Genomic DNA, 17,213 nt, shown 5'->3' on the forward strand with positions numbered 1-17,213 from the left:
ATTATGCATACATTTCTGGTACACACACACACATTTATGGTACACATTATAGGCGGCGATGAGTACCTCAAATAGCATAAATAAAACGGAAATGTACAATTCAACTTAATTTATTGTTAACGAACAAATCACAGACTGTTTAATCCATTGCACATGACTTTTATAAAACATTGTGCCTTTATTTTCGGCCGCCTTATGTAAATGGTTTCACATATAATTTTCTTATTCTAGCTAACAATCAATATATATATTTGTGGCTCATGGCTTCAAGCGTATCTATTACATCTAAGCGAGGTAAGTGGCATATAATTTCATCGAAGTTTACCAATGCAATGGCACAGTTTAATGCTTATTTAAACATTTATACTCTACAAGAGCAAGCTACAAGAATAATAAAAGAGAAACTAATATAATCATTGGAAATGTTAACATTATTAAGTCCAAACTAAGTCAATTAATACGGCGTAATCGACAAATATTTAATGAATTACAATCATTAGATGTATCAAAGTGATACTTGATGTATAGTTATTAATTTTCCATTGCCTTGATTCAACACAAACAACGAATTACGAATTTATTACCTGTAATAAGTTTTTCTTTGTCTTTTACTGGAAAACTGGTGTTTAATTTTCCGAGGTATTTCAACCTTGTAGCAATACCTTCTACATTACAAAATTGCTCGTAGGCAAATTCTAGCCATCTTACATAAATTTCAGTCTATCATTAACTAGATTGTGTGTCTTTTTCAAATAAACTAGACTTTTATATAATAAAACTATCAAATCAACACGTAATCCTAAAATAATTCGTTATTTCACAAAATTTTCATGAATAGTTTGCTAAAACAGGTGTATTAAGGTTATTTAAAAAAAAATACACCACCTTTTTCTCCTAATAGCACTGAGTTATCTTAATATCGCCGAGGCTAATAAAATTACATCCAAATGATGAGACGTCAAATTAGCAAATTGCTATTTTAGCCCTTTTAGGAAACTTGAGAAGTCTATGAAACAGACTTTAAGTATAAAATAAACATAAACGTAACTTTTAAAAGATACAATTTAAGAAAATGTTGTTTTGAATAATAATATGACACACAATCTTCCTACAAAATTCTTCAAAATCCCACGTCATGCTACAAAAGTAGTCCTTCAATGTTAACAACTTAACGATCATCGTTAGAGTAGATAATAATTAATAAGACACTGTGATGAATATCCTTTAAAGAAATTCAGTCCTTCATATCTTGGAACTAGGAATATAAGTCGTACTAACCGAGCCGCCTAACTGAAGAAATAGACGGATTTGAGGACGCTCTGAAGGTCGAAGTTTCCTTTCCCTGGCACTTTCTTTAGCAACCTGTTGACGCGCTTCTTGTTTGCTGCGCCTATGCTGCTATCTTGCAATTCACTAGAACGGAATATCAAAGATTAATTAGTTAGTGGTGCTGGTTACTATAGACACCACCTACTTTTAAGTTATTCCTGTCATTATCTTATCCGCTTAACAAGAAAAGGACAGGTAATCAACAGGCATAAAAATTATGGAACGCGTCAATTTTAGGCAGAAATTTTCAACCACACTTTCGATGTCTGACATTGGCCAATAACCTGACAGAATTAAGTTGACAGTACACGTTGTTGAATACCAGCGAGATGCCTTTTTGATTTGCCCGGCGTATTCATATACTGATTCATTTTAAAATTAATATCTGTCAATATCTGTCCCTTTCTCTTTCGCCGGTTAAGAAAATGACAGATCTAGGTTAAATTTTAGGTGTCAAATAAAATTTTGTAACCATTTATTACATATTTAAGTATCCAGGTTTCTAATCATGTCTTGTACACTTACCTGTCGTCGTAACTGTATCTCTTCACCAGGAAGTCCGACAAGTCGTTTAAGATTGGCTGCGAGTGTAGCGCGACGAACTGCTCGCGGCAGATCTGTAAGCGATAGGGAAATGTGTAGCGAAAATAACTCATAAGCCAATTGACTTTTGCGTAAAGGTAGCAAGCATAAACAATAACACTAAGTGTAGAAAAGACATTCTCCGCCCCGCACCAACAATACCAGCTGGGAGCGAGCTTGATTTACTCCCCCCCCCCCATGTCTATATATGCCGTAACTCCGTAAGCCTTCAAGGAGTAAGGGAGTGCGGGCGGGCTGTGTCTCACTCGCACGCACGAGGTTAGTTGGCGAGATTCTTGTATGGAGTGTCCAGACTGTGCTGTAACTGAACGCATTTACTATATTGCCACTAATTTCAAGTCAAAATAAAAAATCCTCGTTTCATACAAACACTACACATTGGTGTTATCGTACACGCGCATCTGTGTGTGTGATGTCTGACGCCCATACAATAGGCTAGTTTCCAACTAGTCAAATCAGTTACTTTTTACTAAACGTCAAAACACGAAATTACTATGGAATTTGTATGAAAAAGCACTCTGTGACGTCATAGAAAAACGTGACAAAATGTCGGACTTATTATTACGTTTTTCTTGATTAAAATTCATAAATAAGTTTAATAGAAAAAAGAAAATGTTTTTCGTTAGTTTTAGATGTGTCTTTATTTAGTAATCAGAATTTCATAATTTATCTTGAACCTAGTACACGACCCAATTGAAGACTAAAGTAAGACCGAGGGGGGAGGGGAAGTCAACCTAGCTCAGGCGGGGAGCAGAGAGTTGCCGTTCTATACGTAGTAATATTCCTTATTCTATGCTTAAAGTGAATGTAAACATGAACTTGTGTTTACCTGATTCATGAGTGCTACAGTATTGGGGTGTGTCCAGAAGCAGTCGTGCACGGAGACGAAGGTGAGCCCGGCGGCCTGGCAGTGCAGCCCCGTCAGCATCATGTGTGACGAGTCCAGCGAGTGGATGAAGTTGGGCGGGAATGCGTTGCGTTGCTTCATTGTGCACGGACGCCTGAGGAGGAACATTTACTTAAATACTCTTCTTTTTCTTCTATCGTGTGGGTTATGAGGTGTACCACAAACCCTAGGTGTATAGGTTACCTCATAAACCCTAGTGTACTTAAATACTGTGTCCTCACTTTCGATTACTGGAACTTAAGGAGGGTTAAAAAGACCACATTGAAACAATTCATCTAAGAAAGCTTAGCTATTTGGCATTAGTTCACATTGCGCACTTAGTTTTATACGCGCAAATGTCAAATTGCAATATTTATTTTTAGATGAATTGTTTCAAAGTGGACTTTTTAAGCCCCATTATGTTCCGGTCATTAATGATTAATAAGTGAGAAAACAGTATTTATTTACTTTTTGGAAGATTTACACCTGACTGGTACAGTAAAAGTCACTAGTGTATATGTGATGTGCTAAATACAAATCTCCACTTATAGGAAAGTAGCCGTAATATAGCTCGTGACATCCAACACGAGCATGACGAGTCGCAGCGTAGGTAAAAATAAACAGTCTATATACGTCCCACTTCTGGACACAGACCTTTCCTCAATCAACTGGAGGAGATATGGAGCATTCTCACCACGCCGCTCCACTGCGGGTTAGCGGAGCGTAGATATGCTGTTTACATAAATAAACGTCTTTTGTCTATTGGTCCAAATCATCCAAAAAAAACATCAATCACTCAATCACTCATTTGGGATCATCCGAATCGTCATTTATAATAAGTCAATGAATCAATGTTTTCTATGGCTCAAGGCCAATGATAATAATAAACCGTGTATTTCGGTCAAGCAAATACAATAAACGAGTATTATATCACGGAGCGTGGTAGCGGCGGGCGGCGATATACGTACTGCAGCTGGTCGATGGGCGCGTGTTGCCTGTGCGGCTGCGCGCGGCGGTAGTAGGGCTGCACCACGGGCAGCCCCAGCGGCGTCACCCACTCCACGCTCTCGCCGCACACGCCCGATATCAGCCTGAGGGGTGGACAATGAACGGATTTTTACGACCACTCTATACAAACAGTTCATAAAGAATAGAATAGAAACAGTTTATTATAAAAGGACGCCACACAAACAAGACACTAACATCATTTAAAATTTTCACAAAACAAAAACAAAACAGATGTTCGTCGTAATGATCATAAGGCGGTGGGTGGTAGTAATAAACTTAAGACCCTGGTTTTAAAGAAGTTGTGCCTCTCTGTGTTTGTTTGTATATCTGTGGCCTTCCTTTTGGCTCAATAAAGTATAACTTATTTAAAGAAATGTGGGTTTTAACTAAAACGAAGATGGGAAGAGACAAGCTAAGAAGTACAGGAATCGATCTATCACCGCCATGGAGAATGCGACAAAGCGTCTTCTTTCGATCGATCGATTCCGTGCAAGTATCATGTACTCACTTGGCACAGTCGGTGAACCAGTCCTGTATAAGCTTGGTGGAGGTGAACATCTCACGCAGACTGTCGAACGTGCGCGCTGTCAGGTACTGCGAGCACGTCCACACTTGATCCTTCGGGAATTCGTCGATATCTGTCATCAAAACGAACAACGGTAAAACATGTTCCGGTTAATAAGCTTCTGGAAGCAAAACCGAACTTATTTTAACCAACCCGTTTACTCGCGTAAATTTTGTGGGGTGGGCTCCACCAAAGCGGAGAAGACCGGAGACTTGAGGAATCTACCAATAACCGCGAGGGAGAGACCGATAGAGGATCTTCTCTCTTATTCTCTGGCACACTGTGATTGGTCCCTTTCCGCACTTCTCCGCTCCGCTCTTCTCTTATCCTCTTTGCTGGAAACAGCACATTCAGAGTGCGCCCTTGGCAATAAAAGCGAAGCTTACCTTTGAGTTGTTTAGCAATCTGCAGACGCGCGCCGAACTTGGTGACTCCATAAACAGTAGTCATCACTGTTTGCTTGATCACCTTCCTGCGCACGAACTTGTCCAGAATCACGGCAGCTGGTACGCCTGCCGCCGCATCCCTCACCCGCATCTCTTCCACCTACAATAGACATTAGTCTTTAAATTAGGAACAATCTACCGAAAAATAATCATATCTCCGAGAATCTATTCGCAGTCACAGACAAAGTAGCGGCGCGGCACTTTAACAATGCTTCATAGATATTCTTATTTGATATCGTCGTCGCTACATAATATATGTAGGAAAGTAAGAATACTATGGAAGGATAATGAATGGGAATTTGATTGTTTATGGTATGAAAGGAGGATGGTTAATGGATGGGACGTAAGGCAGTTTTAAAAGTAAGAAAGGGGAGTCTTTGGTGCGATGTCGGTCGGGTGAGAGGTTTTTAGTTTTAATATAAGGTGTGTGTAAAATAAAAGGAGTAAAATATATCCTGTGTTATTTCTATATCCCACATATATAATATTGCTCTTTAAGAGGAATTGCTTCAATGTGGCCGTTTCAACCCCCGTTTACAAAACCTGATGTTATGTGACCTTCCGGTCCGAAATCAATTACAGTTTAGGCCCTGTAAGGGAGGACTGGGCAGTTAGACTGATGGGGTAAATTGTGAGTGTCCGCACCAGTGCGGCGACGGCGCTGTAGACGTCCTGCGGGCGGGCCGCGGGCGCCAGGTTGACGGCGGCGGCGCCGGCCGCGTCCCCGCCCAGCGCCGCGTAGTGCTGCAGCCCGTTGCACGACCCGTCCTGGTGCACCGGGAACCCGCACCGGTACTCTGCAGAGAACACGGGATTTAGGAATTCATATATAAAAAAAAGTTTGTTAGTCCCAAACGACTTTCTAAACCATTGAATTTCATTATGATGAGACTTATATATAGAGTTTGGGACGAAGGTAACACCCGCAATAAACTCAGATTAACCTGCGGACTAAGTAACCTACAGGAAATAACAAAGTTCAAATTTTCCTTTCGGTCATGGCTAACAAAAATAGCATTAGGTACAAAAGTTAAAAGAATAATAACTACGTGCAGAGCGGACACTCTCCCCCACCAATTTGTATCGGTGCCGAGCTACCGCTGGGTCTCTCTTTCGCTTACATGGCCGAAAGCCGTTAAGGGGTAAGGGAGCGCGTCTGTCTCGCTCGCACACACGTTAAGCGGTAAGAACGATATTTGTATGGCATGTGGGTTGGAAGCTTTCGAGTGGGTTGGAAGGTCGATGACTAAGCCCACTAATTGGTTGGTCGGAGTTATTATTGACCCGCCATAAGAATATTCGATTATTCTAATATTAGATAAGGCTACTGACACATATGAGTCATGTTTCTCGAAAAAAATATAACGGTTATTATTGATTATTACGGCCTCAATGGTCCAGTGCAATCTGCTCACGATCCAGAGAGCCCGGGTTCGAATCCCGGTGGGGACAAATCACAAAAATCACTTTGTGATCCCTAGTTTGATTAGGACATTACAGGGCGATCACCTGATTGTCCAAAAATAAGGTGATCCGTGCTTCGGAATGCCCGTTAAGCCCTAATTGTTACAAGAGTCACGTCAGGGGCCCATGGCGGCTCAATAATAACCCTGACACCAGGGTTGATGAGGTTGATAATCTACCTCATAACCCACACAATAGAAGAAGAGTAATAAATTTATTATAAGCTCTTGATATGGTTCAAACCAATGATGATAAACATGACCTACCTTCCGGGTTGGGTGATCGCACGGCGTTGGCCACCTCCATGCAGCACGCCAGCGTCTGCCAGGGCTCCTCGGACTGCTGCCACCAGCCTTCACCGTCCAGCGGATGGTCCGCCGAGTCCAGGATCTTGTCCATTATGCTCTCCGCGTACTCCAGTCTATGACCATATGTATAGGTGACCACTAGTACTGCGTTATACCCCTCTTAACGTAGCATGATTAGAATGACAGGACAGGCTATTACAATGCCTAAAGCTAATGAAATGCAAGCTGTGTCTCTTTCGCACTAACGATGACTAGCTTAGCATGAAAGAAACGTGAGATAAGCACGCTACGCTGAAAGGGGTATTTATAGTTGACCACACAAAAAATAAGAAAATGTCGACAATAGAGCAGAAAATCTCTATTGGTTCCTCATTAATTACCGAGGACTGCAAGGATCACGACCACGAATGATTTCTTTGCATCTCGAATATTTCTGCCATAATTTTATATAAGAAACATTTGTACATAGATTTAAAATCTTTAGAGAAATTAGCAAAAAACAGACTAACCTTTCAGCAACAGTAGCCTTCTTCATGGTCCCAGTGAGGTTGACGCAGTGGAGCTTCAACCAGCTGAGCCCGTGCGGCCCCAGCGGCTCCTTCTTAGCGAAGGTGAGCAGCGCCCGCGCCGTGTCGGCCCCCAGCTGCGACAGGTGCGGCGGGCACGCGTACACGCGCCCACGGAAGTCCATGTTGTGCGGCAGCCAGAACATGGAGTCCCTGCGGGGAACAAACGATGGGGTACTCGAGGGACATACGAATGATACTAACTAGCTAATGGCCCCAGTTATTCAATAATAAGGGGGCCCCGCATAGCTTTGACGCAACGTCGGCGTTCGGCGATGATCGTCTTCCGAAGGCGGGTTTACGCACCGCTGTCAGACAACGACGATGCTCGAAAAACGTTAGTGGCCCTAAACGTGGCACCACGGTTGATACTTTATACTTGATACGGTTGACTTTACCCAACCCACACGAAAGGGGAAATTTATTTACAATAATATTATTATTCATGTTACGACTGCGGCAAAATAAAGCGTAGCGTAGATTCAGATCTAAAATACAAAAGTTATCAATCCACTCACCTGTAGTGATTCGCAAGAGACAGCTTATACAGAGCGTCGCACCAAAGGGAATGCATCTCTGCGCGCGCGCGGTTGTAGGCCAGCCGCTGCTTGAACGCGGCCGCGCCCGCCGCCTTGGCGGGGCTCGCGCCTGCGTCGGGCGCGGGCGCTGGCGAGGGGACTGCGAAGTCTGACGGGTCTATAGAAGACGCTGGTGGGGGGATGTCTAACTTCTTGTTGCCGCCAGCCCTTGAGAAATAATATCACCGATTTGAAATTTTTTCTTTCAAAATTGGCTTACATAGTCAGCGCTTTTTGAACGTAACTAGCTGTAAAACTGCTGAGGGAAAGACGTGGCCAGAAAACCTCCCAGCACAGGGCCCTAGTCCTACTGTTTCATGTTGTTTTTTTCTTTTTTAAATCCAGTTTGTATTACATAATTTATGAAATTTTATTAAATTGCTATGTTTACAAAGTATCTTCTTGAAAATGTTTAAGGTGAGTCACAAGACACCATATAACAAATGGCAGCTGTACTTGTTAGTCCTATAAGATGGATAGGATGAAACAGGGTGTCATGTAACTATCCCATCATCCATTTAAATAGTCCATTGGCGACGAAAATAAATCTACAACGATTGAAGTTATATATCCAGTAAGACGTGGTTAATGACGGATGCAACATTTCTTCCAAACACTTCCATCGATTGGATATAACAAGTTGTTGATTTGATACCTGAACACTTGTAGTTGCAGGTCAAGTATGGGCTGGTTGATGCGCCAGGGCACCTCGCCCAGCTGGTTGAGGCTGTCCAACACCGGGTACAGCGCCGACTGCGGCGCTTCTTCTAGACGCTTCCATTGGTTCATCACAAAGAACGGCATCCTGTTAACAATATCACAATAAAGCTACGCGTTCATTTTAATGATCGTGAGGTTATGAAAAGTAAAGTAGTATAAGCTGTTGGTGTACGCAAAATAAATAAATAATGAATAAAGGTCTATCCACACACGCGTCAATACCCGTCGGGTTAGCGTAATGAGCGGGTAAGCCGCCTGCGCGAGATTATTCAAAAGGAGCCTGGCGGCGATTCGATCAGATGTGACCTAACCTGTATTGGGCTGGTTTTCCTTTGACGGGTTGGAAAGTCAGAGAGGCAGGCGCTTCTGTACCTGACCCTGTTTGTAACCGACCTGATGAGCGGCGTGGGCGTGACGAGGTAGGCGCCGACGGCGCGCGCCGCCCAGGGCCGCGGCGGCGCGGCGGCGGGCAGCAGCGCGGCGCGCATGCGCAGCCCGGCGCGCGCCGCGCCGCCCCACAGGCGCCACAGCGCCGGCTGCGGCTTCAGCTCCAGCCGCACCAGCCGGCCCCACGGACGGTGCACCTTGTACACCGCCGGCAGCTTCTTCCTGGAACACCACCCATGATCGTGTCTACCCTTCTCACCACTTCAAACAGCGCCGTCCTTCACTTCCGTTACATACGAGAAAGAGACGGAGCTAGTTTTAAGGTGGTGGTTGCCCGAATCGACACCAATATCAGGCCTTTAGCGATGGTAACGAGTACTAGAGTTATTGGCGTCGGTCGTCGTCGTCGACGTTACGAGAACGAGAAGAACATTGGAAAATCCGAAATACTACTGGACTGTAATTATGTTAGTTTCCATCTAGCCATCACGATAAGTTGCCACTAAATTGAAGTAGAATAGAAACGAGCACAGATGTACAAGAATCGACCAATGACCTCGAGGAAGAAAGCGACAGGAGATTCTTCTCTTTCGCTCTATTGACGTTGTGTACGGCCAGTACGTCAAATGGTATTAACCCACCCTTGAAGATGAGATACCACCAAATGAAAATACTGAACCCTGTAATCCCTAATTAGGTGGGCAGAGCCACGAGTATTCAAAGGTTACTATACAAAAATATTGTTATTTTTATTAAACAGTTAAATACACGACTTACGGTTTGGCATTGTTCTTGAACATGTTGACGTCTATCTTGACGTCATTGATGATGATGTTGTACAGGAACTTGCCGATGTTCTGCCGCATCTCCACAGGCCACGGGGCTTCCTCCATGTCCTAAAAATATTTAATAATTGGTTTAGGCTCTTGCTAGATTCGAACCTGCGACTTTACAGTGAGAGTCAAGCGTTCATCCAAGTGAACTACATATCCGAATATTACGATTTAATTATTTTACTGGTAATACTGCAGTGCAAGTAGTCGGTGTCCAATTATCGAATCCACAATTTGCCCAATTCTCAAATAGGCTAACTTCTACTTTTTAATAAACGTCAATACACGAAATTACTAAGGGAATTAATTGTATGCAAAAGCACTTATTTCTTGATAAAAATTCATAAGATAAATAGAAAAAGAAAATGTTTTTCGTTAGTTTTAGATCTGCCTGTACTTAATAATCAGAATTTCATGATTTATCTTAAACCTAGTACTCGACCCAAATGTCCCATTCGCAAGTTGTCCAATTTTCAATTTCCAATGAAGCTTAGATCACGGTTTTTCATTTATTATACACATTATAAAATATATGAAAATCCTTAACTGACCAAGCTGGCGCCGTCCCTATTGTTGTGCACTATGGTCTGCCACGCCTGCCGCGGGTTGAGCGCGTCCGAGCCGCGGGTCATGTACCACTCGCAGTACTGCTCGTACAACCGGGAGATCTTGTCCAGCACGCCGTTGCGGCGGAACTGCTCGATCTGATACCTGAACAAACATATTTTACATAACATAACATCATGCCTGTATCCCCGATGGGGTAGGCAGAAGTGTATATTCAAATCCAAAAATATCTTTATTCATTACGTAACATATTACACTTTGAATAGTCATTTTTTACATAACGAACGTCTCATCCGCCTAAAACTACTGCAGTTTCACACAACCTGTATAGCCGGGGAAAAGAAGCTGCAAGAAAAACCACGGCACAGGGTCCTAGACATTCTTAAAATAAAGCATAAAATATTATTATACCCCGCTATTACATGAGAATACTGCTAAGAAAAAAGACAGGAAAATGAGAAGGATAAAATATAAGTGGTACGTACTTGTGGTAGACCTGCGTGCCGAGGTCGCGCTGCAGCAGCTTGAGCGTGGGGCTGTACGTCTCACTGCCGTCCACCAGCTTGCTCAGCTCGCCCATCATCAGCTCCACGAACTGATCCTCCTTAACACATCATCGTTAAATAATAAATAAGTAAAATAAAAAAAAGTGTTTATTTCTTGTTTTAAACAACATTCAAGTTATGAGGCAACCCTAGGAAGCAAGGTTAATGCTTGGGTTGGGGATGGCTCGCTCTTACCCTAGTTGTTAACACTAAATAGTTGACATGCAAAGCTAAAATAAATAAAGAATAAAAAAAAAACAAAATGAAAAAAGGTATCGATATCTTTCACATATAGGTGTATATTCAGGCAACCAACTTAATTTGACAGAGTTAAAACTAGCTACATCTCTTTCTTGCACGTATTGTAAGTGAAGAACGGCAGTAATTTAAGAGCTGTCAAACCATCCGCTCGAATAGGCACCATTATTTATACTTTGCTATAATATTTATTTCGGAGACTAAAGTGATCTGAAGAAATTAACAACCATCGGTTCTTCACAGGAAACTGTGCTATTTGACATAAACCAATCAAAGTTAGATCATATGCCTCTGGATTTTTCTTGGATAAAATCATACATATATAGTACATCCATGAATATAGCACTTAATTCAGTGGCATAGTGGGTTTCGTTCTGCGAGTTTATACTCGTTATATTATAAATGCGAAATCGTTACCCATTTAAAAACCAACTCAGTAAAAAGTGTAAACTTACACTAAAAATGTAATGCTGATTTTGTAAAAATTGTACCTTTTTTTCTGAATAAATAAATATTATTATTATATACACACTTAAACAGCTGAAGGGTTGGAGTTTGAGAGCTAAGTATATAGGATAGGTACTTTCCAGGGATAGACTTAGTACTACCATAACTCATGGAATTTTGTAAGAAAAAAGTATGAATAACAAAGAGCTACATACCGAGAGCACCTTCAGATAGGGATAGAGCGTGATAGCGGAGTGTGACGCGTTGCTCTGTGACCGCAGTGTGCCCAGGTTGCGGACGAACGCTTGCCGGATCACCACGCGCCATTCATTCTCAGTTTCTTCCAACTTCTTTCTCTGTTACAACATATTTTTATCATTTGCACGTATTTATAATGTGCGTCAGGCACGTAAACTCATCTGTGTCGTTATTAATAGACGTTAAGCTAAGTCGAAGCCCATCTGGCCATGTGAATGCTCGACCGTAGAGTATGGAAGCACTCCGGTTAAGGGAAGGTCTGTGGCCAGCAGTGGGACGTATGTTATATTACGTTGTTTATATTTAGATGGAAATAAAAAGACTAATAATGTAAACTTATGACTAATCAACTTACATAAAGTTTCACACTCGGGGAGGCGTCATCTTTGACATCAATGTTCAGCACTTCAATGTCTCCCTTGATCTCAACCTCCAACTGCTTTCTCCCTTGCTCTTTCATATCTTCTATAGAGAGGAGCCCTTCAGCGGGAGAAGAGAGGAGACCTCTCCTGTTCTCTACTTCTGTTAGTTTTAGTTTGTCTAGCAAAGGGCAGTCATAGTCAAGGACGGGTGGGGTGTACTGTGGTTCAAAGTTAGGGTCAATACGCCTGACTGCCTTGAGTACTACTTCTCTCTGGTCGTACAGGAATTTGGTTTTGTCTAGCAAGTCGTTTAAGATTATGTTCTGTAAATGAAAGTAAAATATTTATTGAGTACATATTTTTACTTTGTTTTGTATATAATTCATTATTAAAAAGTAATTTTCCGGAAGGCAGTCTGGCTAAAAACGAATCTCGTAGCAACAATTCCGTTACAGGATATCCCGCTGGATATCAGTTATCGAGGATATTCACAGTGCCTAGTATTAAAAAACATTGAATAAAAAAATTGCCTCAACATTTTGGCATTACATTCTCTCTCTTTACATACACATATTCATAAGATCGCGGCTATTTCCCGTTGTAGTAGGTAGAGAACACGGAATTATACTCTACTTTCACTCTAAACTTACTTTAATTTGTATTAAACTTAATAGAAAAACAACCGCACCTTATCCTGCATCTCCCTATAATAGAAGTTGAGCAGGGTGAGTTTGTCGGAGACCTGGCTCCTCTCAATACACTCGAAGACGGCGGCGAACGTCTGCGCGTCGGCTTGTATGCCGTCCTCGCGCATGAAGCTAAGCAGCTCCGTCGTGTTCTCCAGGTGACCCTGTGATAATACATTAATTATATTACACATACATCATGCCTGCATCCCCGAAGAGGTAGGCAGAGTATAGTAAATATTATTATACACCTATACTTCGCCACCTATGTTTAAGTCCCATGTAATAGGGGGCGACGATATTGCCATTAACAAGACACAAATCCTGGAAACCATGTGATATTCATTATTATTTAATAAAACCTGTAATTAAACTCATATTGGACTGTCAGATTAGTAGAACCCCTTTCGACCCCCTTCGAAATCGAGATAAATTGATATTATTGTGAGAAAAAGGCCTATGCTTATAATATCTAGACTCTGAAAATTGCCAAACCAGGCACCTTCAGGCCTCTTGTCTTAAACTTTTAAACCTGCTGAGAGCTTTCAGCGCTCTCCACTTGTCCAGACAAGTAGGTAATGCCATCTGAGGCAAACTTACAATAAGTCACGACAATAAAAAAGGTTCTGAAAACTTTAACATTTGCTATGGGTGCGCATAGCGCTATTTAGGAAGTGTAAAATCTTACCGTGGCTGCATATCCGTGCAACAGAGTGTTGTAAACTTTAACATCGGTGACCGTGGGTTGCTCCGACGCCTTGGAGCTCCTTTGTCTGTAATACTGTAGAATTTGCCGACCCTGGAATGTGATTACTTCGTAAGTCAACGTAAACACGCACAATTATAATAAAACTTGACGCTTGGCGAGCTGGAAGAGGTATTCTATTTATATAAGATGGTATTGTTTAAAAAAGAAATAAATAAATAAAACTGAATGTTCATACATTGACCAAATTGGAGATGTCCTTAGAAAAGGTTAGTATGATCTACTCTGAACCGGCGTGCGTGTATGAAACGATTGATGAATGTGAATTCCATAGTCTCTGCTTAACCCTATGATAATTTACTTCATGTCTGCTCTTTTCGCTATGCTTCATTTTCATCTACCACAATATTTACACATATAGTGGAGATCAATGACCTTTTAACAAACAAAATTAGTTTGCCAAATAAATGTCTAATAGATAGTGACACAGATTTGCTTCAAAAATGATATGGAGGTCAGTAACAGATAAGTATTTTTGGAGATAAATAGTTGAATGTACTAAAAATTGGTCAAACTAAAGATTTGCCTACTTACCAAATATGTTATTTCTAAATTGTATTTTTCTGCTTACCAACAACATAATCCAAAGATCTAATTTTTTTACAACTACGACATATTGCACTTTTGTCACGTCTTTGAACAGTGATATCATCAAACACGTCAACTCTTGCGACGCTCATTCTTCTTAACATAAGCTCACGACTACATCCCAATTGGGTTAGCCAGGGGTACATCCATCTTTCTGTTAATGTTTCTGCTGAAGTATGAAATATGCTGAAGGTTTTGTAGATATAAAGTACGTTAGTTCTAGTGTACAAGCTGCAGATATTTTGACTAAAGGTTTGCCTAAAATTCAATTTCAGAAAATTTGAGAAATGATAGGTATTATAAGTTTGTAAAATTTTTATTGGATGCAGTTATGGTAGAGTGCAGTTTTGGTGGGAGTGCTTATAATATTGTTTCTAAATGTGTTTTGCGAATACTTATTTAGTGGGAGTGTTGAGCAAATAGAAATAAGTATTCTGTAATCTGTGGCATTACAAATGGCAACATTGTTCGGCTACTTTGATCTTGTTTCTGACAGCTTTTTCCGGTTACTTCTACGCTCGATGTATGACAGGGATTGTACTAAATAAACCATTTATTCAGTATTTCCTATCTTTTCATCGTTGGCTACCCATACACCTTAACATTCTTCTATCTCGAAATCACCCTACTGTTTCTAATGCTGCCTCTAGTAACGTCATGTGCTCACCTCATTCGTCATGTTCAGCGAGCAGAGCAGCTGCAGGTGCGCGGCCAGCAGCCGGTGCAGCGAGTCCTGCTTGCCGCGTCGCTCCATTTGCCGCATGTCTTGCTTCATGCTCAGCTCCTGCCGCGCGCGTCGTTTCTCGCGGCGCTCTTTCTTCTTCTGTCTCAGTTCTTGCTTGCTACAAGAAATTACTGCAGTTATTTTTATTGTGATGAGTTTAGAAGAGCAATCTCACCAATCATGAGTCATGATGTAGCCATAGCCAAAAGCTCTTGAACTGACCGAAAAATATGTAAAAGAAAATAACTGTTTATGCTCACAATTTTTTTTAAACAACAGGGCCTAGGCATTTTTATGTAGGTTTGTACATGCAAGTGTAATACTAGTTAGTTAGTTAGTGGGCTCTGTTTTCCGCATTTAGACTCTAAGATGGCCCACTATGCGTGCTATTGTTGACTACGTAAGCCAACCCAACTCCTTCCAGAAGCTCAGAAGCCACCTGGGGTTTTCACAGGCTTCATTCAAGTGTAATACTATATATAAATACTAACAACTTAAATAATAAGTTTTTTTAATCTTAATATTAATGTGCATTTTATTTTTTAAGTTGTTTTGTTAATTTGTAAATATCATTTAATACTAGATTAAGATTTGTGTTTTATTTTTAAGTTTTGTAAATTTTTTGTTTAATAAAGACTAGTTAAATAGTAATAATTACAACAACTTAAATTACTTACGCTTTCTTGATATTTAAAGTTGTGCTTGGAGTGATATGTTCAATGTGGTCCATCTCAAAATCCTCAGCTACGTCAGCTATTTCTCCGTGCAATGCCGGGTCATCATACAGGTCTTCTATGGCTGGGTGGGCTATGCCTTGAGTCCTGAAATATTTTGTGTCAGGATTAGTTAATGAGAATTATATTTCTTTAACTTTTTAATGAGGCTAGGATATATTTTTTTTTAACATGTAGCTTTTTTAATAAATTCATTTCAAGTTTTTTTCATTAACAAATGAATAATGAACAAAACTTTTTTATATAACTAGGTAATTTAACAACTTACTGTAAATTAGTTATATGGGTCATAAGTTCTTGGTCATAGCTATCTAACTGCTTGTCTATAAACAACTCTCTGAATATTGCATGTGGACTTTTTGGTAAAGTTGATGGTTTGAATTCTTCCTTCGTATCAACCTTGGCTGATGTCATCTCCAGGTCAAACTCCTGAGTCAAACCCTCATTGATGGCATATCTCAGGTCCTGAAGCCTTTGGTCATACAATGTTGCCTTCCTAAAGTTGTAATAACTTTCTTTCACTGCATCTATGTATTGTTTAGTTTTAATCTTGTCCTCTATGCTAGCAATTGATTGATTAGTGTACACTAGGGCACATTGGTCATCTTCTAGAACAATCTCCTTAGGATTTGCTGATGCAGACTTCTTTAATATTTTCTCCTTAATGCTTTGCAGTAGTTCTGGATCCACTTCCTTCAAGATAGGCTTGCTTTTGCGCTGCATGGTCAGTTGGTGCAGCTGACCAAGAGACACGGAGCTGGCAGCTAACTTTGACAGGTGGGACGCTTTTAATTTGCTTATTTGGATCTTAGTTTCTGTCATCGCCTGCTCTCCCACTGCGAATGAACCAAATTATTATTTTATTCTCAAAATACCAACTTTGTTTACAATAATTTGTAACACCATAAACAAGACTTACCTTCAAGCAACTCCCCATATTTCTTGTAGTTCTTGTGTTTGAGTTTTTTCTTGAGCGAGCGAACAGCATTAGCCGTGTGCGTAGACTGATGCCTCGTGAGGATGAGGTTTTCTAAAACCACACGGAAAAGTTACGCAATTCTTAATAGTAGGTTATGTTTAAGATAGATGCAAAATGTTAAAATGATTAAATAATAAATATTCTTCAAAATAATTATTAGGCTTATAATCACCTGCATTGTGTCGTCCTAGAAGAAATTTTCGGCAAAACGAGCATTTTATTTCGGAACTAGAGGTCTTCAATGAATTATTTGAAGGTAAAGAAAAACTATAAAAATTACTTTGGCATAAATTCCGAGCTGCTGAAATTCGATGCATTATCAATCAGTTGCTCCAATAATTATAAATAAATAGTTATAAAACATGCCGATAGACAGAGAACCACGTGAAATTGAAGCACGCACATCGCAAAACCAAAATATCTTTTGACAATTTCTCTTCTACTATGTCTATGCTTAATCGTCGTCTATATATTTGTCTATGCATAAATTCGGATACACGGTCAGAGCCAATGAAACAAATCGATATCGATATATTTCTTCCACTCTAACTTGAGCTTGAAGCACTATTGTTCTGTCTCGCTTTCTCTTTCTTCCGTTTAGTTGCA

General features: G+C 40.6%; 1 protein-coding gene across 1 annotated transcript; it reads right to left on the reverse strand.

The window, feature by feature from the left end:
* Positions 1–574: 574 nt before the first annotated feature.
* On the reverse strand, positions 575–17,038 carry LOC126373944 (DNA-directed RNA polymerase, mitochondrial). The gene is made up of 24 exons (XM_050020320.1): positions 16,780–17,038; positions 16,548–16,658; positions 15,897–16,464; positions 15,572–15,715; positions 14,838–15,012; positions 13,505–13,615; positions 12,819–12,980; positions 12,124–12,453; positions 11,726–11,866; positions 10,746–10,864; positions 10,245–10,404; positions 9,638–9,756; positions 8,867–9,082; positions 8,409–8,558; positions 7,694–7,921; positions 7,119–7,328; positions 6,568–6,722; positions 5,483–5,634; positions 4,778–4,937; positions 4,335–4,464; positions 3,787–3,909; positions 2,762–2,933; positions 1,855–1,946; positions 575–1,413 (listed from the first exon to the last, which is right to left on the reverse strand). Exons 1-24 carry the CDS (start codon positions 16,922–16,924, stop codon positions 1,287–1,289), a joined length of 4,200 nt encoding a protein of 1,399 aa, XP_049876277.1. The 5' UTR covers positions 16,925–17,038; the 3' UTR covers positions 575–1,286.
* Positions 17,039–17,213: the final 175 nt, after the last annotated feature.

The sequence above is a fragment of the Pectinophora gossypiella genome, chromosome 16, assembly GCF_024362695.1.
Source record: "Pectinophora gossypiella chromosome 16, ilPecGoss1.1, whole genome shotgun sequence".
NCBI classification, from domain to species: Eukaryota; Metazoa; Arthropoda; class Insecta; order Lepidoptera; family Gelechiidae; genus Pectinophora; species Pectinophora gossypiella.

Bases quoted from the DNA above. Each gene is read 5' to 3' on its own strand.
- LOC126373944 (XM_050020320.1), bottom strand. From the start codon at position 16,924: ATGCATCGAATTTCAGCAGCTCGGAATTTATGCCAAAGTAATTTTTAT. The intron at 7,922-8,408 runs GTATCAAATCAA...TTATTTCTCAAG, and splicing joins CTGCAACTACAAGTGTTCAG to GGCTGGCGGCAACAAGAAGT. The intron at 5,635-6,567 runs GTAGGTCATGTT...TGTTCTCTGCAG, and splicing joins GCGATCACCCAACCCGGAAG to AGTACCGGTGCGGGTTCCCG.